The 23,303-nt window shown below is 40.2% G+C and overlaps 1 protein-coding gene across 1 annotated transcript in view; it reads right to left on the reverse strand.

The window, feature by feature from the left end:
- Positions 1-504: 504 nt before the first annotated feature.
- Positions 505-23,303, reverse strand: part of LOC120434741 (potassium voltage-gated channel subfamily H member 5-like) — a 37,639-nt gene continuing 14,840 nt past the window's right edge. The window contains exon 2 of the mRNA XM_039603065.1: positions 505-2,957. Within this exon, the coding sequence (XP_039458999.1) occupies positions 1,863-2,663 (801 nt within the window). The 5' untranslated portion in view covers positions 2,664-2,957 and the 3' untranslated portion in view covers positions 505-1,862. The remainder of the gene's footprint in view (positions 2,958-23,303) is intronic.

Raw genomic sequence — 23,303 nt, forward strand, 5'->3', positions numbered from 1 at the left:
TGTTGAGATTTTCTCTGTATTATTATAGGGTTTATCTTACAATATAAAGCGCCTTCAGGTGGCTGTTGTTGTGATTTGATGCTTTATAAATAAAATAAGAATTAATTGTTTTTTATCCAACTGTCTAGCTGTTGGATTTGACCACTATAGTCTTAGAAGATACTTTGCAGCAGCATCAAAACAGGTTCTTGTGATTAAACCAAACCATTCACTGTGCAGAGGACAAACTGCAAAATCCTCCATTTCGAATCTAATTCTTTACTTTTTGGCATATTTACTACTGTTCACTATTTAACTTATTATTCATTCAGCTATTCATTTGATATAGCCACCAGAAAATAATTAAAAGTTTATGAAACTTTCATTATGGCTACTGTACATTTGTGTTCTTTACATTGTCTTATTAAATATGATTCTGAGAGTGTGTGTGTGTGTGTGTGTGTGTGTGTGTGTGTGTGTGTTTTCAGGGAATGAGCGCTGGTAGGAGGAGGGAATCATCCGATTCATAGAGGACCTGAAAAGACCGTGACTTCTGACAAACTGACTGATCTGCCTTCTGTGAAGAAAAGGTCTTTGCGAGCCTTCAGGGTTCACACCACGAGACGCCTTCACACTGCATGTTTGAAGCAAATGTGTCACTTCTCACACGTGTATTTGTAAGCACTGCGGAGCATAAAACTGCTCCTTCGCATGCAGATTTTTTACAAAAAATGATATCATAGAAAGTACACTATTCCATGTTTATTACTTGCTAGCTTTGAGGCAAAGCTGTTGCTGCTTAATGGAATTCAGAGCAGACTTCAGAGAGAGACGCTAGCTGGTTAAGACTGCCGTGTGTGTCGCTGGGGCCGTGGGATTACATGTCACTGTGCTGAGTGGACTTTTGCGTGAACTGTGTTATTTCCCTAAAGCCTTCTTGTCACCCCAACTTTACCCAAAAGTGCATTCTGTCATCCCTGATTCATGCAGAGGAATGGAACAAAAAACCAAAAGAAAACAAAACAAAAAAAATCATTCATCAACGAGATTACAAAGGTACAATATTCTGGCGGCGTACCCGAGCGATGCATAGACACAAGGAGGGCTCAAACAAAACAAGCATTTTTCAGGGTTTACCAGATATCAAACTGAGGCCAAGGGCATTTCTGTAATCAAAAATAGAAATCAATGATTATTATTATTATATATATATATATTAAAAAAAACATATCAGAAATTTCCCTCCCTGTTTTAACAGATGCTGATCCTCACATCCGAGCATCTCTGTGGCGTGAGAACAGAATCAAACATCTGCTTCATCTGACAGGCAAAAGAAATGAAACAAAACCTCTGTCCCTTTATGACTTCTCTATGTATAAATAATCCATGCACAATCCAACTGCCTGTAAACCCTTTGAGATATTCAATGTTTATAGTGCTACTAGTATGCAAACCCTGAATGTCCACATAGTAAATTCATCAATGAAAAATATTTATATGTACAGTGTAGCTCAATAAAATGTCTCTTTGAATCTTATTTGCATGCAGTCAACTGCATAATATACAGGCAATAAGTACGTTTAGTAGTTGTTTCTTTGGCAGGCCAGAATCCAGCTGGACATGCATAGAGAGGTATGTACAATCAAAAAGAAAACAGAGTCCGGGTCACTGGAGAGTAAAGACTCCCACATGACCGGGAGACAAAAAAATCAGTGTGCAAACAAGAAGCCAGTTTTTTTTTTTCCAATTGGAAATTGAGACCAGCGGTGTACGAGAGTCCAAGAGGATGCCCAAAAATGTGAGTAACCTTGAATTGATAGAGCTAATGTTAATATAATCTCTGTTAGTCCAATGCGCACTCTGCACCGCTGGTTCCGCTCTCTTCAGAGCCCATCGTCCTTCTCTGAGTCTGGAGAAACGGGCCTGGAGACGGTGAAAATGTCTTGCCGTTGTATTTTGGTTTTGGGTGTTGCAGAGGCAGGTGGCGCCCCCGTGGACGGCTGTCTCTTATCCGACAGCAGTTTGATAATTTCAGCTACCTGACTCTCCAGGGCGCCCAGACGGCCTCCCAGAGTCTGGATGTCCCCCCGGAGCTCCATCCGGGTCTCGTGCAATGCGGCCTGCAGGGCCTGTTCCGGTATGGGGCAGAAAGAGTGAGGGGACCCCACTCCTCCGGGAAGAGGGCTGTGGAGAAGTGGGGTAACTGCCGCTGGGGTCCGCGGCTCTCCTGCCCGGTCAATGCGCAGCTCGCTCTTAGTGATTCCACTGTCACATGAGTCCGTCTTGCGAAGTGGGTTGTTGCTGGAGACCCCACCTTCCTCTCCATCCCTGCTCCCCCCTGCTTCCCGACCTTTACCGTCCTGAGAGAGCATCTCCACGGAAACAGCCTTGACATTGTTGTTAAGACCCTCCTTCCTCGTCTCTGCCGGAGCCATGTTGTTTTTGAGGCGCATCCAGCCACTCGCCTTGGCGGCCGGCTTTGCAAGCGCAGGGCTCGTGCTGACTTTGAGCCTGACAGTTTGCTCGCTGCCCCCTCCAGCAGAACTGGGTTGCAGCTCCATGATGTCACAGTTGTTCTGCTTTGCAGGTGCCTCGCTGGGATGGCCGTAAGCCAGAGAGCTCTGCATGGGTGTGACCTGAGACACAGTCAGAACGCTGCTGCTGGGTGGAGCCCCGTTCTGCATGGAGGTGAGGGGCCGCTGCAGGGTGAGCGGCAGGGAGTGCTGCAGACTGGAGTGGCCGAGCTGCAGGGTGTGGGGATGCAGGTGCTGGTGGTGCTCCACCTGCAGCTGGTTCTTCTCCAGGTCCAGTTGCGAGGCAGCTGCAGCTCCTTGGTTGCGGAGCTCCTTCTGCTGCTTGAACTTCTGGAAAAGTTTCCGGACAGGATGGTCCTGTGGGATGGTGAGCTGTACCTCGTTCTTTGCTCGCTGTCTCTCCTCCTCCTCCTTTTTCACCTCACTGATCTTGCGGAAAATTATCTGCGGGGGAGGGGGGACACACATAAATAAGCAAAATGCAGGTTATCAGCACACTTATCATTTCATATGAATGCTATGAATAGTAATTATGTCTCCGGTGCTCCCCGCTGAGCATTGCACATAATTCATCAGAGATAAAAGCATTTTTCTACAACAAGAAGTAAACAAAGATTTATTATTATTATGGAAATCTGACGGTCTGTTTTAAGATTTTTCACTTGAGAACACATGACACATTCTTTCTGCAGCGCACTCAGGTACTGCAAAGTGTAGCTGACTTCTGGAGAGTCATGTTAAATTATCCATCAGTGCTCCTACACCTCGCCTGTATTATTCAGCCTGGCGCCAGGCTCTCTTCTGGCTCCTCTTACACCCTAATTACATTGGAAATGACAGAAATCCCTGCCAGGCAGGCAGCCAGCCATCCAACTGGCTATTTAAGTGTTATTCTTGGTTAAAATGATGGTGCTCCCAATGGATGGGGAGCTGAGTCGATGTTTGACTTAAAGATGGAAGCGAGGGGAAGTCGCTCACTTCGCTGCCCAGCCATAATTGACCCAAGTGACCACATCTAGCACATCTCCTAAATTTCTTCATTCATCCATCCATATTTCCTGCTCGTCCAACCTGCTGCCGAGAGCTGCCTGAGCCAACCCAAGCACGGTCTGCTCTGAGCTAGAAGAGAATCTGTGGTGGGGGTGGGGAATGCCTTGCGTGTCACTTCATATCTCCATGTCTACCTAGAGGCACAAGCTGAAAGATTAGCACTTTTAATTAAATGAATTTTTGGCAAGAAGAGTACGATTTGATGAAAAGTAAATGAGAAGCTATCACTGGTGAGTTTTGTTCTCTTACTCACCACCTTCTGACAAAAACAATGAGTCCACTGTTGCTGAATACAAATCAGGAGAATCTCTGTCTGCTGATGATACATGATGTGATCGGATCAAACATGATGAACCGTAATCGCTTCATATCAACTAAAGCAGTAAATGTTCCTTCCTATTATCATGACATGCATTGCAGATGTTATATAAAGTGCATCTAAACAGTGTGATTAAAGTGCTTCATCTGGTAAAGTGAAAGGGATACTGAGTGTCAGCTGAAATTAGACTGCTGAAATGAGATTAAATGTCAGCAGAAGTAAAAGTGCTGAAAGGAATTAGTGTCAGATAACTGTCAAGTAAAACAGAAACAGAGGTTTCTTTCATCACAGCCCAAACTAACTCCCCCGGAAGAAATATCTGGAACAAATATATTTTTGGGTTTTGTTTACGTAGATGAAATGTTTCAGTGAAGCTTCTGCCTTTTCAGTCAATTTACAGATTGTGCCTGTGGCCAGCATTTTCAATCCCAGCAAATCCTCTTAGAAAACTTCACATGGAGCATATATTTTAGTGTGCCCACAGTTGCTACTACCTGCAAGCCCCTTTGCAACCCATTTCAGGATCAAATCCTCCTTTTAATTATGTTTTTAACTATAAAAATGTCATATTTTGGTGTCACTGATCTCTGTCTGTTCTGTGCTAAATGTCTTGCTGCTGGTCCTAGAACAGTGCCACCAAATTAAAAAGAATCAAATGGATGAAAAATGGATTGGCTCTTATTATACTTTTCAATTGAGCAACTCATGGTTTAATCTTGCCGAAGGACACTTTGGTATGTGGACTGGAGCAGCCAAGAATCAAACCACCAACCCTCCAATTAGTAAATGACACCAGCCCAAGTGATTATTTACAAGCTTAAATAACCACTGATTGCTGATTGCTCACTGATTGTCCTGACTGAAATCACATTTTTGATTGGTCAACTGTTAAATCAGAGTCTTCCAGATTTGAACCGTTTGGAAGCTTTGTCACATGTCACTTTCCGCTCATCCAAATAAGATGTCAGTGCCCAGCATTAAGCTAAATCTGATTTGGTCTAGAGCAGTTTTTAAATTCTTTTAAATGCCATTTTACTGGTAATACGGGCAGAAACTTGTAAGTGGGCTGCTCTTAAGAAAGATTGACATACACATGACAAAAGCTTGGAGAATAGCTGACAGCTGCCCACAGCAACCTTATGGATGCCTTATAATGATTTCCCATATTTTCACACATATACTCTCAATGTTCTTCTGTGCTGAAGTACCATAAAGTTTCAACAGTGACCAGATCGGCGCTGAGCAAATGTGTTGTGTATGCTGACAAAATGATCTCTCTTCAAGGTTCACTTACTTGTTCTTCATTAAATCAAGCACATCACTAGCACTGTTCAAGGTGAAATCAGCTGATCTGAGTACTATCCTGCTTCAGGCATCCAACAGGCAAATCCCTAACACCGCAGGTTATTTAAGCTGCAATCCAACGCCTTGTTAATAATGTCTGCTCTGTTCAGTGTTGGGATCGTGCTGCTGCTCTGGGTGGGGAGGTCACATAACAGACAGTGCTGACGAAAATAACAATCCTTTTGATTGTAGTGGCCGAAACTGAACCACAGTTTTTCACAATGATAATAATAATAATCTTATAGTGATTTGAATTTGGAAAATACATAATCGCTGCATTATTATTTATTTTTATTCCTTAAAGTTCTCTGTGTTTCTGACTGAGTTTCTGTTTCATTTTGTCATTAATATTTAATCTTTGCACACTCTTGTTGCTGACTCATCGACCCTGAGGCAGGGATGTTCCATGAAGTAGTACAATGCTGCAAATCGATTCCCAGCAGAACCCACATCACCAAGAATTTCCTGTCTAATTATACAGGTCGTTCCTGAACTCACGGCATCTTTTCCAATGCCAAATTTACCTCATCTCCCAAAAACCCTTTTACCTCAAGCCAGCTCTTGATTTGAACTATATTGTTGTAGGGTCTTTACCTTACAATGTAAAATGCCTTGAGGCAGTTGTTGTGGAGTTCTGCTTGACTAGTTATACCCGAGACTCAAAACAGCCTCAAACCTATTAGCTGGTTATTGCCAACCTATAGATCACACAAACTAACTCCCTGCTGTCACTTTAGGGATCAACTACTGAACTTTGAGTACTGACAGGACTCAACATTACTTGTTTCTTGGAAGAAGACATGACAAAGATAATACTGATAGTAGTTTGTTGAAAGGCCTCGACTTTCACTTGGGTTAAATACAAAGTGTCGGCTAACCAGTGTTGGGTGTAACGCATTACATGTAATGCGTTACTCTAATTGCATTACATTTTTCAGTAACACAGTAAAGTAACGGATTACTATTAAATTCAGTCATTTAAATCTGTTTTTATTCATTTTTAATTATGTTGTTACTTGTGTTACAAAGGTTATCCAGTTATCTGGCCCAGGGATAAAAAAATAAAAAATAAAACATCAAACAAACAGCCTTTTTCCCCCCTGCATACATGGACTACAATCATTTGATTTCAGTTTGTGTGCAGGAGGAGGAAAATGGTACAGGGCTACAGCTTTTGAGGAGTAGAGATATGCACATTACTTGTATTTTTATAGCACAGAAGGACAAGAGCTTAATAGTAAAGTGGAAACTGCTTCCAAGACAGAAACAAATGGATTTTACTGATAACAGAACTTTGGCTGTTTGCAGCCATTTGCACAGACAGCATGCTAATGCAAAGAAAGCCAAGAACCCAGAGGGATTTTAAAGCTGAGTGTATGCCGACCCCCAACCCAGCAGGCAGAATCTGAACTTACAACAGGTATCAGAAGTAGCGATGAGCAGTCAGGCTTACAGCCTACATTTCTACTTTTGTGTTTCTAGAGTAGAATCAGTGTGACGATCCTGTCTCTTTGGGCTGGTTTTCAACTTTGCTTTAATTTCATACTTAAACTTGTTCTGTTCTCATTAGGATTGGAACTTAGACCAACACAAGGTTTGTATTGATAATTATGAAATGGTGTGTTTTTGCTCATTTTACAGAGTACTGAGAAAGTAATATAATGATTAGTGTAACAAATTACTTTCTCACGTGAGTAATTAAGTAACATACTGCATTACATTTAAGAAAAGTAATGATACATTGATTTTCTGGAGTAACAATCCCAACACTGGTGTGCAGAAACATTAGATCTAAGTTCTTTTATGTCCTTTTTGGATCTCGCTTTTTTTTTAAATCAGGAGGATTTAAAGTTTTGTGTGAAGAGTTGGTTTTTAACTACCGCATAAATGTCAAATTACATTTTCTTTGATATGGCTCAGAAGCAGAGACAAATCCTCTAACAGTAAACATGCTTCAACTGAATGAAAAAAATGAGATCTATTGTGAAACCGCCAGACTAACTTTAACAACTGAACCTGAACCTCAGAAATACTATTATCTGTGCAGACTTTGGTTTTCAGATGTAAAATGCAGTTGTATTTCCAGATAAGAATATACATGCCCATAAGTGGAGAACAATGGGCTTTGTTCAGTGCCAACATTATTTTTGCAGTGAGTATGTTTAAACAATAGGTGCAATAACCAAGGCGTTGGCTAGCAGCCATGCTGCTGCTTTTCTCAAATGAAAGTAAAGTTGAAGATGCTGAACACATACCGTAATTTATGACGGTGTTACGGCCCTGGTGTGTACTGTGGTTTTGCTTGTGGGGGTGTGTTTTGCTCGCTATCCTGCTTTATGCTTGATTTATGGTACTGCAATTGTGCCAGTTTGCATATGCACTGGCCTACAGAGAGTCCATTGAGAGAGGTTTTCAATCAGTGCAAACATGTGCAGTATGCTGAACGCTGATTACCTTCAGCTCTTTGTATGTTCTAACTTTGCTCTTCATCACAGCACAAGCAAGCGTACCCCACAGACATGTTGTATTGCATATTTTTGACACTGCCCCCATCTGACAGCAGACGCGCTCTGCAGACAGACAAGCAGTCTGCAGCTGCCCACGCTGCCAATGCTCGACCACTTCTGAAGCCCTTTAGGTACCGCCCTGAGATTTCACTCAGTGATTAGGAAAGAGAGTACTTAAGGTCAGGGAGACGAATGCTCCGGGGCCAGAGTGACATTTTCTTGACAGAGTTTGAGCTGTGTGTTTGTGGCATGGAGTAGGTGGAGTGTGTTTTTGTTAACTTTTTGACTGATTTGTGTTTTGACCAACGTTCTTTTCCTAAAGTAAAGATAGCAGCTAGTCTGTCTCTTTTATATTAAGTATTAATAACAATAAAAAAACACCTGTTGAAAATGTCTGACTTGAAAAAGAAACATTCTTATTTCCACAGTCATGGAAGAAGGTTTTCATCACAGCATAAAGATGTCTGCCAGTATCATGGATGCTGTCGATGACCTAATTACGTCTACTTTGAAAATTGGTCCAATATGAAAGAACTTGTAGTTTTGGCCATTAATCCATTTCAGAGTCTGTTGCACCTCCTCACTAACAATGCATGTTGAATTCTCCGTTTACTGGTGGTGTCTGTGAGGTTGATCGGAGCTCCTAAAAGTGAAACTTTGTGATCCCTGGAAAAAACAAAAAATGTATTCCATGTTTTGTTTTCTCAGAAATTTTAAACTTGAACCTGAGGGTTTTTCTTAAAAATGTATGACTCCATAACCTTAACAGAAATTCAAGTTTTCAAGGTTTTTGTAGACTATTACCCCCACCCCAACATGTTTTCTGACCTAGAACAGCCCTAAAAATCCCTCTCAGTAATTTTTATTCAGATCCATCAGTATAAACACTTTGCCTGCTGGATTTTTAAAAGAAACAAAACTGGTTGGGTTTACACGAATAGATTCTGTGGCTCAGTGGACCTCAGGATGATTGCTCTGACTACAAACACTAGAGGGACCTGACTCATTTCTCACCTTTGACCCAAAGCTGACCCAATTATTCAGGCCTTCTGTCTGCTCGACAGCCAGCACTCACATACGAAGCCTCATTCAGAGTCTGAAGTGGCTATCCTCCACGACACATGCACAGAATATAACTAGGAGTTATGAGGAATGCTGCTGAATGGCTCCCTCTCAGCATCATTCAGAAGTAAGAAGTCATAAGGAAAGGGAAGACAGATAAATGGGTTTCTTGTGAACCACTGGGCTGAACAGCTGTCAAATTAATGCAGGGATTACTGTGAACCCGACGTTCCAGTATGTTTACTACAAAGAATATAAAAAAGTGGAGTGTGAGCTCTGCACCACAAAATCTTGGCAGATTGGTTTTGGCTTTGGATTTACTGCATGAAAAGTTTGAGATGACATTAAGGCTAAAATGATGAATCCTATTATATCATTTATATGTAAGACCTTTGATTACATAAAACCTTTCAGCTCAGTGTTTGAATAGATTCTGAAATTAGTGGTTGTGTACTTCATTTGAATCAAAATGTTTGTTCATGTCTAGCAGTGAAAGGAATTGGATTTGATTTCCTCCCTTTGGCGAGTAGCGTTTTCACAAGCTTTTTAAAAGCTCTCCAAATTCACCAACAGTGTATTTCAATTAATGATTCTTTCCCACTGGCTCTTCTTTTTTCATCTTTTCAATCTCTCGAGCTGATGTGTCTCTTAAAGCTTCTCCTTTGTGCTTCATTTGTAAATGTGAAATAAGAGGGACACGGTCAATCTGGATATGGTCAAACAAAAAGCCAAAGAAGACAGTTTTTAAGCTGATAATCAGGCCGAGATGCCTTTTCTCTCTTCATAAAGACAAAAGTTGTGAAACTCTTTTGAGTTGTTATTACCTTCACCACAAATCCTCCCTGCTATAGGAGGCTGCTAACAAAGCTTTGTCATGGCTATTATAGTAATCTGTCAATAACCTATAAGTTGACTTTTTAGCAACCTGCACACAAGCTTGAATACACTGATTAATAATTTAATACACAACAACTCTGGTGCACCATATTTATTTTATTCCTGATTTTCTCGGGTGTCCTGTTTTGTTGTAACTCAGCCAGGCTCTGCCTTCTGAAATGTATTTTTCAACAGATAATGCAATGAAAGCTGCTCAAAGCGCAGACTGTGCGAGAACAAGGTTTTGTATTTTGCATGACAATTTTTAATTCTTAATTTCTTCTTGATTTCAACATCTATCTAATATTATATTTGTGCAAGTAGCTCAGTACAGACACAGTACAGCTGGTAATGCTGTAGGTGAACAAAAACTAAAGAGAAAAAAAACATTGGAGTGGAAATGGTAGAACGGCTGCTTCCTGTCTGTTTCATTCTCTGCTTTTGCTGAGAAACTATTGAGCTACTTTAAAAAGGTGTTTGTCCCAAAAACATATTAGAGTGTGTGTCTGTGTGTGTGTTCACCTGATTGCCACAGAAGGTCACAAGTATGAGCCCTGCAAACATACTCTCAAGTCCATTTTCTCCTTATTGACTAATTGACTGATCAGCTAATGTTTCAGGAACAGTCAAAAGGTCAGTAGGCGGACTGAAATTGCACATTGAAATAGTCTGATGTTACCACCTTTCCACAGGATAATCACTTTGGTGGCAATTATCTGAGAGCTGATGTCCATTAAGTCCGTGCGGTCCTTTCATAGTCCGCCCACAGTACACTGGAAGCACTGCTGGGTTCCCCTGAGAGCTTCATATGCAAATTTGAGGATTCATAGAATGAAAACATAGAAGGGCACTGAGACAGTCTGGCTGCTTCTCTGGCTCGCTGCCTTAAGTTGCTGTCTGCTCATGTTTGTTTTGAATCCGATTTGTTAACAGCCAACTTCCCTCAGTTTGACTTTCCTGTCTTTTTTTTTTTTGCTGATTTACTGATCTATTAATTTGACATATTGTATTAATTAGGAGATTGAAGGTAACCATCTACTTATTGTCGCTTACTGTCAGGTAGTGGAAGCGGCTGCTTCCATAATTACATTGTGCTGTTTCAGAAAGGCTAAAAAACTGTAAGACATATAGACACGTAGAAATATAAAGCAAGTTATGTTTACATTCACTAACACCCACCCCTGTGATATATGAATGTTAAATGAACTTGTACAAAGTGCAGAGGCGAGAGGACCATGACTGACTAATATGGCACAGGTCCAGTGTGTCCCTCTCTTTACATCAGGAGCCAAATCAACACAATAAATCTGATGAAACGTTTCTAGAGAGGTGGAAGCGACCTGCTTTTGGCTCATAGTAATGGCTCATTAGTAAAGAAGTTCCTCTGCTCTTCTGCTTGTTTTGTGACTCCCATTAACACAGCCCTGGTCAACAAATAAATACAAAAATTGGTAAAAACGTAAAAAACAGAAATGCTTCAAAATGCATGTTTAGTATAGAGCAGGGGTGTCCAACTCCAGGCCTCGAGGGCCGGTGTCCTGCAGGTTTTAGATCTCACCCTGGGTCAACACACCTGAATCAAATGATTAGTTCATTACCAGGCCTCTGGAGAATTACAAGACATGTTAAAGAGGTAATTTAGCCATTTGAATCAGCTGTGTTGGATCAAGGACACATCTAAAACCTGCAGGACACCGGCCTGGAGTTGGAGACCCCTGGTTTAGAGGATGTAAGCATCATGAGTAGAACCAGATTTGCAATAGCGGAAAAACTTCAAGGCCAACTTGGAGTCATCTCTTTTGTGGGTGCATGGATGGGTTTAGTGGTCTGCTCCACCATCGCAATACATACGTAAAGCCAAATGTAAATACCAGCCTTCCCAGTTGAACAAATAATTCAGTTATGGGGGACAAATATGGGGAATAATAATGGGTGGAAAAAAATATGAAACTGGATCACCTGTTGAACAACATGGACCAGTCATTATGCTTCATTACCTCAAGTCTTTTTCAAATATTTTATATTAATCATCCATGAAATATAACCGTGTTTATTGTTTTAACAATGACACCCAATGTCATTTTAATTGTTTTGAATCAAACAACTGATGTCATGTAGCCGCCTAATTAATTGCTGGCTAGCTCAACATCTGCACAAAGCAAATGTTAGCATTCATCTCAATGCACAATTTTCTACTCAGTAGCAGCATTATCATGACCTTGATTAAAACTAGTCCAACATTTAAAAATAAAAAGTATTAAAAAAGGGTTTCTCAGCAAACTGCACAACATCAGGGTGAAGGAAAGCTGCATTTGTGCATAGTTTAGGTACAAAGAAGAGGGAGTGTTGGAAAGCAACATGGAATTTAGATGGTGAACAAGCTCGTATATGAAAGTTCTCTTCCTCCATTTTATGCTAGCTATAGGGCAGAGTGAGGTTTCAATTCTGTACTGAACTACAGTAGAATTGTTGAAGAGCTGGTCTTGAAGTTCGTGTTGGATCATACTGTAATAACGGCTGTGTGACAGGCAGGATTTGGACTCAACTGCAGAACACGGCAGACAGAAAGTCAAAAATAGCTTTAACACTACACTCAAGCAAAATACAAAACAAAGGAATCAAAAAATTAGAGAAACACAGAGCAGGAACATAAACCCAACCAGGAGGCAGGACGTGACAATGAACAAAAACAAACTGACAGGAGACATCTGGGAGGACAGCTGAACCTAACTGAGAAAACGAGACAAGGGATGCAAAACTAATTAAAAAGCACAAGAGACCAGTGACTAACAAAATAAAACAGGAAGTGACTGAACACAGGAACAGAAACGCAGACTTGACACAGAACAGAGGAGGGCAGGAAAAACAAACCCTCAGGATAATAAAAGATTAAAAAGGGAGACTGAACCAAGACTAAAAGTAAAATCATGAAATGAAATAAGAATACAAATAAATACTTAAACTGGCAGAAGTATAAATAAATAAATCAGCAGAAAGATACAAACTGAAGACATTTATCAATAACTGAACTTGAAAGACCCATGGCACAAACAAAAAGAAGCTGGTTGCCACCACTACTTTTCAAACCAACCAAACCATTAAAGGCAGTGAATTCTCACTAAAGTAATTATGGAGGAAGACAGATAATACTGTTCATCTATTATAATATTAACATACATACAGCAGCCCTGCAGTAGTGTTGCTGCAGGATTACTGTACATGGACTGAGAGTGACCGAAGCTTTGGTTGCATGAATTTTGTCCATGTGGCTGAAAACAATGAGCAGACCACTGTTTAAGTGGCAAATCTCTCACAGAGCACACTGTTTGGTTTGCCCAAAGTTGATGAGCATCTGCATGCCATTCTGTACCCCACCTCTACCCCCAGCTCCTCCTTCCATGCTGCATCTGACCTAATCAAAGTCAATTCTGCTGTTGATGCCAGCACTCTTCCATGCCCAGATCTCGCTGCTGCTCTCCATGCCTCTATCTTTCCACATGTGCCCAATGCAGGGCAGAGAGCTCCTAGGAAAAAGCCATTTTCTTTTGCCTGTCTGGCTCCTGACAGTCATGTATTTTATGTCTAGTTATCAGTTACATCAAAACTGTTCCCTCCACCTCATGCATCCAAAAAGATTTCAGTTTAAACCTCTAAACTCTATTAACCCACAGGGCTGAATGGAGAGACATGTTTTATGATTGCAGTTGAAATCAGGACAGAATGAGCAGTGTCATTTTATCAAGTCGTGTGCAGCGATGTGCTTGATAATGAGAAATGCATTCTTCATATGTAATAAGACAAGTGACTGAATCCAGTTAGCTAAAACAGAAATGGATAATCACACTTGGAACATGCGTATGCCTGTGTTCTCTGCAGAGGTGCTCTAAGCATCGTAGCACCAAAGATCTATTTGGGAATTCAAAGTTTTAAAAACAGTTTAAATAGAAAGTGTATTTCATGACTATTTAGAAAGAGAGCACAGAGCCGGAGCGGGACTCACAACAAATGCGACATTGTGTTTACGAGCTGCCCAAATGTACGTCGGGCTTGTTTAAATATTCAAGAGCAGAGCTGAGCAGAAGGAGAGTGTCAGGGTTTATTTAGAGGTTCGCACAGAGATGCTGGTTGGGCTGAGTAATGTCTTCATTTTGCTCAGGTCGTGATATTCTGACTGGAGGGGAGGAATGAAATAGCAAACACTGCACATTGAGGAGAAAATGTGAAGAGAAGAGGACAGATAACATAATATTAAATGCAGTCAGTGTGTGATGTGTATAATATTTAATGCTGTATATATGAACAGAATAAAGTGTTATGATCTTATGCTCATTTCGTTTATGTCTTTTATAAGACCCTGGCCACACAATACAGCTGTGCTAAATATGAAAGGATAACAAGAGGAAAATATGGACAAGACAAAAGAGACATGACAAAAAAATAGAGAGAGAAGACGAGAGAAAGAAAAAAGTAGAGTGGAAAATGGAGAGAATGGGATCAAAGTATAAAGTAGTGAGGGCAGATAAATTAAAGCTGAGCAGCAACAGGAAACAACATACATCATTAAGAAGATGGATCCAAAGAAAGCGAGAACAGGACTTGAAATACTAACAGAGCAACACGACACAGCAGGAAGAGAAATATGTGAAAAACTGATGATCCAGAAAGAAAGGAAATAGATGGGTCAGAGAGTGAAAAATAACACTGTACAGTTAATTACACTGAGAAAGGTTAGAAAAAGCGGGAGGAAAAGAGCACACCACTTGTAAAAAACAAAAACGTCATTACCGGATGAATCTGTAATTGCACACATGATATGGCATACATGGAGTATATGAGAGCCTTCACTGCAGTGTGATTAAGCTTAGAGAAAGGTCATGTTTACTGCTAACTATATGATAAATATGTTTATTGTCTTTAGAGGTAGGTGAAAAGATTAATGTCAGGCTTTTTAATGCAAAGCTACAGCTTGCATAAAGACTAGTGATGGCAAAGGAAATGCTGACTAATGCTGTTGTACTTACAATAAGGATCAAACAAAAAGCTTTTATGCATCATTTTTAAAGGCAGTTATTGTACAGCTGATGTTTGGAAGACCCCCTAACACCTAGTGTGTCATATTTGATACATGACTTTTTGTGATTTTTGTGACACAGGGAATTTCAGTGCGCAGGTCATAAGAAACATAATTGGTATACGCCGCATTGTACATCATGTGTTAGAACATCCTTGTACTTGTATATAACAACAGAAATGTCGGTTAGTAAAAGCTTTTAGCAATTGCTTTAACCCTCTCAGGCTCAAATTAAGTTTTAGTTGCTAATGCACAACCAAGTCCTGCAGTGGTACTTCTGAGTAAAAAAAACTCATAAAATATGTATGTGGGGTAATCAGGTTGTTAGTGTTTTAACTGTTGCAAATCTGCAACGCCTGCCTTGAGAGGGTTAAGATCATTTTCTGCAGTAACCTGTTTGGAAAAAGGTCTTCGTGACTTTCAATTTGAGATTACCAAATGAGCTATGGATGTTAATATGAGGTACTTTGCAACATGTTTCTCCTGAAGATGCTTACATCTTGGAAATATATACTATATAAAGTAAAGATCAGCCTAAAGAAAGAAACAATGAAAAAAAAAAAAAACACGAGTAAATGAGGCATGAGAGTGAAATAGAAAATGACCAGGAGGAATAACAGAGGACCATTTCTGCCTCCTTATCTACCAAACTCAATATCAACTGTGGCCCGCAAGGAATTTGCTGCAAAGCATTGTGGGTCATGATTACCTCCGGTCTCTCCCTTTCTCTGACTACATATTATTATGAACTGATGTCACTCCTTTATCACTTTCACTTCACTCCTAAAGAGGAAATCTCTTTTTCTTTTTTTATCTAGTGATGGTTTCTTGTTTATGCAGCGCTGCCTACAGTCATGCGGCGCTCTCACTCACTCATTCGTCACTATAATTGTTCAACGGGAAGCAGCTACGTGTGAACGAGGTGAGGATGTTGCGACAGAAATGACAGAGGAGGCCATTAGAGAGCGTGACTTGTTTATGTAACGGGTCAGACGCATATACAGTACTGTGCAAAAGTCTTAAGTAGTCCCTCATTTCTGTATTTTTTCTAAATAGATACAGCAATTTGCTGAGCTTAAACTCTCTTAAGCAAACTTTCTTTAAATCGTGTTCAGGAAAAGCTAATAGGCATTTTTGAAAGGCACGCCAAAGCTCTCCTTAGGATGTTGTCTGAATTTTGTTTGTTCTGTCAGGATGAGCCCACACTGCTTCAGTAATGCCGCGGTCTGGTCAGATCATCTCCTGATTTGCTTTTACTGTATTCCATCAGTTTTGACGGGATCTCCAACATCAATAGCTGAAAAGCAGCTCCAACATAGCATAACTCATTTGGACTCATCATTCCACTGATTCTAATTGCTGGTCTTGAGCAATTTGGCATACCTCAGCCTTTTCTCCATATTTCCTTTCCTTAAGAAAAGCTTCAGTCTGCTTACATTTTGAGAACAACGTTTCTCTTTAATAAACCTAAGATTTCAAGCACACATATTTCTTTGTAAGTTCTTAAAGGACAAACATTTGTTTTCCATGGCAGATGGCAGCCCAGCCTGAGCCCAATTATTTTGGACTCAGCCTTTGTAGAACCTGTTCCCTCCTCTGCCACTTAAGAACTAAGTGAACAAAAAGATGGTCACTCCTTCTACAAAGGACAAAAAAGGATTCTTGGTTTTGCAATTACAATGTGTCAACTTTAATAAGCGGATAAAAACAAGCAAATCGAAAATTTAATGATATAATCACTGGAAAAATTGCACTACTTTGTTTTTCTTGAGGATGATCTCAACTGTGGAGATATACTGTGCAGTATATCGATATAGATATAAATATATCCACCCAATATATCTGCCACCTCTTTCAGTTACAAGTTATTACACGCTTCTAAGCAAATGTCAATGTCAGAAAGTTATATTTAGTTTATTTCTCTCTTCAGTTCCCATAGTATCAAATGAAAAGTCGTTAATTTGGCCTCTCCGAGAAAAATCCAATTTGCAATGCTTTGGGTGGTATGAACATGCTATCTTAAGAAATAAAGATGATAGTATTGTTTAATCATCTCTTTTGCAACACTCTTTAATGAAACGTTTCAAACAGTACCCCAGCCTCTTTTGAACAACAACACCAAAAAATAAGAAGATAATTGAAGGTCAGCACTTCAGTAAAAAGTTTAGTTTTTTTATTAAAACTGGTAGACGGCAGCATTAGAACAAGTCTGCTGCCCTGCCTAAAGCAGAATGCATTCAAAGTTTGATTTTATTATTTAAATGTATCATTCTTAAGATTTACATGAAACCATACCTGTTTCTGTCACTATAGTAGTTACCACAGTTTGCTGTGACGATTATAGTGACGGAAAAATGATCCAACACAATAAAGCTATATTTTAATATTGATCTTTCACTAATCTCATGAAAAATCCCTACTAGAAATACTACAAATGTTCTAGTGTTGGACAGTAGTGAACCAAGAGCAATGTGAACCAGTCAGCGTTTATGGAATTAGAATTTGTTACTGAGATCTGGGAGGTGTGTGCTTTAAGGCTGTCATATTAAACTGTCAGGTTAATGATATAGTGACAACATGCCTGTATGTTCCCTAGTGCGTACTACAATGAGACAAGACCAGACATGTCTGACAGCGAGAGAAAGCCTGTCACCCTCCGATGATGATTTAGCAAAAAGGGAGCTACTTCAACAACCTCCAGCAACGCACAATGTTTTGCAAAAAGAGCAAGAAAAGTTTTCCTGCTAAAGGTGGAAACACCAAATTTGTTTCATCACTTGAGGCAAAACTACAGTATCGAGCACAGCTAGGCTGTGAGGGCACATGAGTAGGAGACAGTAGCAGCTGGTGATGTGTGGGCCAAAACTAAACAATAAAAAGACCAGGCATCACCGGAGCACATGCTGGTGCACTCCATATGATAGGAAGAGCAAATGAGCAAAAACCGGTTAAACAGTGGTAAAGGAGGAAGCATTTGACCCAAGTTACAACATTCCAGTTGAAAAATATTTTTCAGTTTCAGTTTTATTATGTGACAATATTGTGCGGGGTCCTGAAGAGTTACAAGGTTACGTTACTTTAGTTTGTGATGTAATTACTATATATCGATAAGACGATACATGTGAATACATCTAGGATACATTCGCAGGTCAATAAAATTAGCACTGGATGAATGGATAGAAGCTGGTAAAGACCAAAAACAAGGGACTCCGATGGCTTTACACATAAATAATGACTTATATTGGATGGAGGTTTAAGTAATAACTGTTCACAAACATATTCACAATATTATCTTAAGATTTGATGTTGTTAACCCTCAATGTTGTGTGTTTTTGCTGCCCGAAAGTGACCAAAGAAACTGTCACTGGAGGTTACAAACTTACAGCATACATGCTCTCTGTCAGCATACCTCATATTTACTTGCAATAAATTAGACTCATTGAAATGATGATGACAATCAAAAGTATTTCAAAATTACCTTACTCTGCACTCTCTGACATAAAAACAATTTATGTAATTACCAGCAGGATATATACATAAAGCCAAAGCCAGCTCAGCAAACTGAAACACATCCAAACCCTCCCATTTACAACTGCCAGCTAGAAATCTGTCAAACAGAGTCAATTATGCAAAGTAATCAGAGTAATAAAACATGGTTTAACTGCAACAGAGGCATTTTTGCTTTCATCTCACATTAGCTGTAGCTATACAATAATAAAATTTATTTAAAAAAAGGTTTGAAGCAGCAGAAAGTGGCAGTTTAACAGCTCCTATAGCAGGTAACCAGGATCCAAATGCAGATACAGCTGGTTAAGTAACAGGCAGTTTATGTAATTCAGAAATCAATACACAGGCTTATAGTTGGCAGGGTGTCAGGAACATCGAAGAGGCAGAGGCAGGTAAAGGGCACATGATGATCTTCAGAGAAACTCTAACTCTGGTTGTCCAGTATCGACACTTTATCACCTTTCTGCCCATGAGTATCAAACCTGCTTTCCCAGATGGTCACAATAGGCTTGTTTTGCCTTTCATAGGTGAAAGGCAAACAATCCTCATATGTGTAAAATGTGTTATTTCTGTATGTACTATATTGAATTGGAACCTGAGAGGGTTGCAGGTAAAACCACCTGAGCCTGGAACTGACGTGCGACTGAAGCATGTGATTTCTAAATGAAGACGATGGACAGTATGCCCCCTTTTTCATCATCATCATCATTATTAGTACTTGCAAGGGCAGTTGCAAGGGCACCCTTTTACACACTGCAATTTCAGTGCCACAGTGTAAACAACACAATCACAGTCAGCAGGCTTATTTAGAATTTTCAGGTTAGCGCTTCAAGTTAAAGCAAAGCATACAAATTCTGCAGAAGTGATACTTATTAAAATGCCACTTTTTACCATCTGTTAGTCAGTCAGTTCCAGTTCCATAACGATGCAAAAACACATATTACAGCTGAATATTTTGTACTCTCAATTGAAATATGAATAGTAATTGTCAGTGTTAGGTTTTATGGTGGAAGTTGAAGAAGGATAAAGTTTTGGAAGCTGAATAGTGAAGAATGTTGCACAGTTTTCTGAGAAGTGTCGAGACATTTTCTGGGTGGTAGGGAAGAGTCACCAAATGACTGGAAAAGTGAGAAAAAGTAGACAGGAGAGAGAAGTGGAAAGTGGAAAGTCTGTTGGTCCAGACAACAGACTTGTCTTAAAGCTGATGAACCATACCATAAAGCTATGGGAAAGCTTTTGAAGCTAGATTAAGATGAAAGGTGATCAGCGAGCAGAGAAAGTGCACGATACAGCAGGTAAAATAAGCATTGGACATGTCACCAATTTTCTAAGTAAATATATTTCTAAAGGTGCTGTTGATATGAAGTTCTCACCAGATGTTGGTAACAACCCATCCAATCCACACATGCAAAGAAGTCAAAGCATAGAGGTACATAAATTAGATTGTGTGTGATAATGAGGAATTACACAGGGAAAAAAAGTATTGAAAATGCTTATTGGAATGTATTTGATACTTTGTACAAAAGCCTTTGTTGATGATGACTTCTAGATAGTTCCAGTGTGGAGAAACTATTCACATGCATTGCTCAGGTGTGATTTTGGCCAATTCTGCCACAGTCTTCAGGTTTTGTGAGCCCCTCTATAAACTCTGGTTCTTTCCACAGATATTCAGTTGGATTCAGGTGTGGTGATTGGCTGGGCCATTCTAGCAGCTTTATTTTCTTTCTCTGAAATCATTTGAATTTCCTTGGCTGTGTGTTTAAGGTCATTTTCTTGCTGAAACATCCACCCTCGTTTCAACTTCATCAACCTGGTAGATGACAGCAAATTTTTATAAAGAATGTCTCGAAAGATTTTTTCCATTCATCCTTCTTTCCATTATATAAAACATTCCAGTGTCATTTGCTGAAAAACAGCCACGATGTTCCGACCTCCACACTTTACTGTTTGTATGGTGTTTTTGAGGTGATATACAGTGCCTTTGTTTTGGTCTCATCTTAGAAGACTATATTCTCCCAGCATCTCACAGGCTTGTCTAAATCTTGTTCAACAAATTTAAAACATGCTTCAACGCACTTCTTCTTCACCGGTGGAGTCTTGATTGGTGAACGTGTATACATGCCATGGTAGTTGAGGGCATTGGTTACTCTTTTGTGACTGCTGATTGCAGGTCTTTCTGTAGCTCTTGGACAACTCTTCTAATAATTCATTTCACTCCTTTGTCTGAAATCTTACAGGGAGCACTTGTTTGTGGCCAGTTTATGGTGAAATTATGTTCTTTCAACTTCCAACAGTGCTCAGTGGAACCTTCAGTAGTTTAGAAATTATTTTGTAACCAGTGCCATCAGTGTGTGTTGCCAGTCTTAACAGAGCTCACTGGGTTTTACCCATCATGAGATGTTTCTTGTGTGACACCTTGGTAATGAAACACCTTTTTATAGGCCATCAGTTGGGACTGAACCAGCTGATAGTAATTTGCATGGGTTGTTACAGACATCTGTAGACAATGTATGTCAAAAGCACCTTTAAAATATATTTACTCAGAAAACTGGTGACGTTTTTAATACTTTTTTTTACCTACTGTAGATGCAGTGTTTGTTTTGAGAGTGCTGAGGGGCAAGAATAAAGTAAGTCAGAAGGTATCTCCCAGTCTCTTTGTGGATCTAGAGAAAGTATGCGATAGGGTGCCAAGCAATGTTCCCTCTAATTTTTCACGTGTCTGAGCGAACACACAAACTCCCTGAGCGATCCCTTGGACCACTGTGAGCGACATCAGACGTGTGCACTGTGGTCGCGCCGGCATCTAATCCATCCAAGTTACATGGTTTATTAAAATAATCAAATTACAGCATTTACATTTATGTTAGACTACTTTTAATTAACTGCTTTAGCCCACTTACAATGAAAATGTAAAAAAAAATCTAGTCATAGACCTGTGTAGTATGTTAACACTATTGGAAGTAAAAATAACTTGAACTCCAATTTTGAAAAAACAACTTTCTTTCTTTTTAAATACAGCTCTGACTTGTATTATGAGTCTGTGGTCTGTGAGAGAGTCCTGTAACTCTCTGTCTGCAAAATACAGTATATAATGACCAATGCTGGGCAATTAATTATGTAGTTACTTCTTCAAAAAAGTAACTCAGTTTGGCAAACAAAGATTTTTGCAGCTATTTTGTTTTTTTAAATGCAGCCAAGGCGTTTTTAAATAAACATTTCAAACTATTTACAGAACAATCAGCTGTTCTGCATCAAATCTGATGCCACACAAATTATTTGTGCCACTCCAAAAAATAATTTCTGTCCCCTATGAGATAAAGGTGAACAACAGCCTGATACCTGCAGGCCTGACAACAGGAGATGTATCACTCCTGTAACACCTGTAACATTCAGCAGTCGCCTCATTGTTCTGACACACACAGCAAAACTACACTACACACTAACTACGCAAATCTCTCACATATCAACGCACCGCCGTCACTCCTAAAACTTCCCCCCGTTTCTTAACAACTAGATGCCACGTTGCCATATCATTTTTTGATTGGTCGACATGGTACGAATAGGAAAGGGAGAGGGGGGTGGAGTTTGTTTTTGCTCACAGGTGGCGAGCGCTTTCGAGCGTTTTCCTTATAAAACGCCGTTTTTACCGTTTCTTCCCGCAGTAAATATAAACAACGACAGTATTCAGGAAGAAAACCAAACATTGCATATTTTTTTAATCACAACTCTGGTTTTACGTGGCCTATCAACACAATTTAAAAACTGGTATAAAGTCCACACTTTTTCTGTCAATTGTTCCGTCTGTCCTGCTCACATCTCCAATGGTTGGACACGTTGTCATTAACGTGGCTTCACTCCACGTCAGCCACGCCGCTTTGCCAGCTAAAAGACCGGTGTCGGCTCATAAGGACGCTGTCATAGCCTGTCAACCACGTTGATTAGCTGCGTATACGAATGTAAATCGCATTATTGGCTGGACTATGGCATAAGGTGGCATCGTTCTAATCCCATACTGGAGCAGCCAGTCACTCACTGACTAACACTGCAAAACAGAATTGTTAAAGTATTAATTTTAATTTCAATTCAGTTTAATTTTTTTTGTGCGCAACACAGATTTTCTGTGCGCAGAGACCGTGCCAGCAGTGCGCAATTGCGCACGTGCGCAGCTTAGACGGAACATTGGTGCCAAGAGAAGAACTCTGCTACTGCACGAGGAAATCAGGAGTGGGAGAAAAGGGTGGTGCGGGACATCCAACAGCGAGACAGTGGCGAGTTGTGCAGTAGAAATGTGGTGGGAGTGACAGATGGGTTCAAGCAGTAGAAGCAACAGAGTGTGAATGAGAATGAAACAGGTGTAACAGTGAAGCTGCAAGGGGTAGAAGCAGTGAAGGTAGACAAGTTTAAATAGCTGCAATCAACCATACAAACCAACACACCATGCACAAAAGAGGGGAAGAGGAGAGCGTAGGCAGGGTGGTGCAGGTGGAGCTGAGTTTTCAGAGGTGATTTGTGACAGAAGGATAGCAGCAAGAGCGAAAGGGAAGGTTTAAGACCTGCTGTGATTGATGGTTTGACAGAGTTAAAGATGTGAACAGAATGGAGAATGAGTACATCAGGGGGACAGCTCAGGTTAAGCAGTTAAGAGACAAAGTTTGAAAGTCTTAGAGACTGACAGAGGAGGGACAGTGAATATACTGGACAAAGGATGCTGAATATGAAGCTAGCAGGTGGGAGGAAACAAGGAAAACTACAAATAGGATTCATGGATGTGAGCTGGGGTGACAGAACAGGATGCTAAGGATATGGTGAGATGGAGACAGATGATTCACTGTGGTGAACCCCAAAGTGAGTAGCTGAGAGAAAAAGCAGAAGAAGTCAAGTAACCCATTCATGACTTTTAGCTACACTCTAAATGACCTAAAAAAAGATGTCTTTCACAAAGATCGAGGTGGCTGTGGCTCAGGAGCTGGAGCAGGTCATCCACTAATTGGAAGGTTGGTGCTATAATCCCTGGCTGATCCAGTGGGCATCCCTAAGTATCCTTAGCCAAGCTA

The sequence above is a fragment of the Oreochromis aureus genome, linkage group 19, assembly GCF_013358895.1.
Source record: "Oreochromis aureus strain Israel breed Guangdong linkage group 19, ZZ_aureus, whole genome shotgun sequence".
Lineage (NCBI taxonomy): Eukaryota > Metazoa > Chordata > Actinopteri > Cichliformes > Cichlidae > Oreochromis > Oreochromis aureus.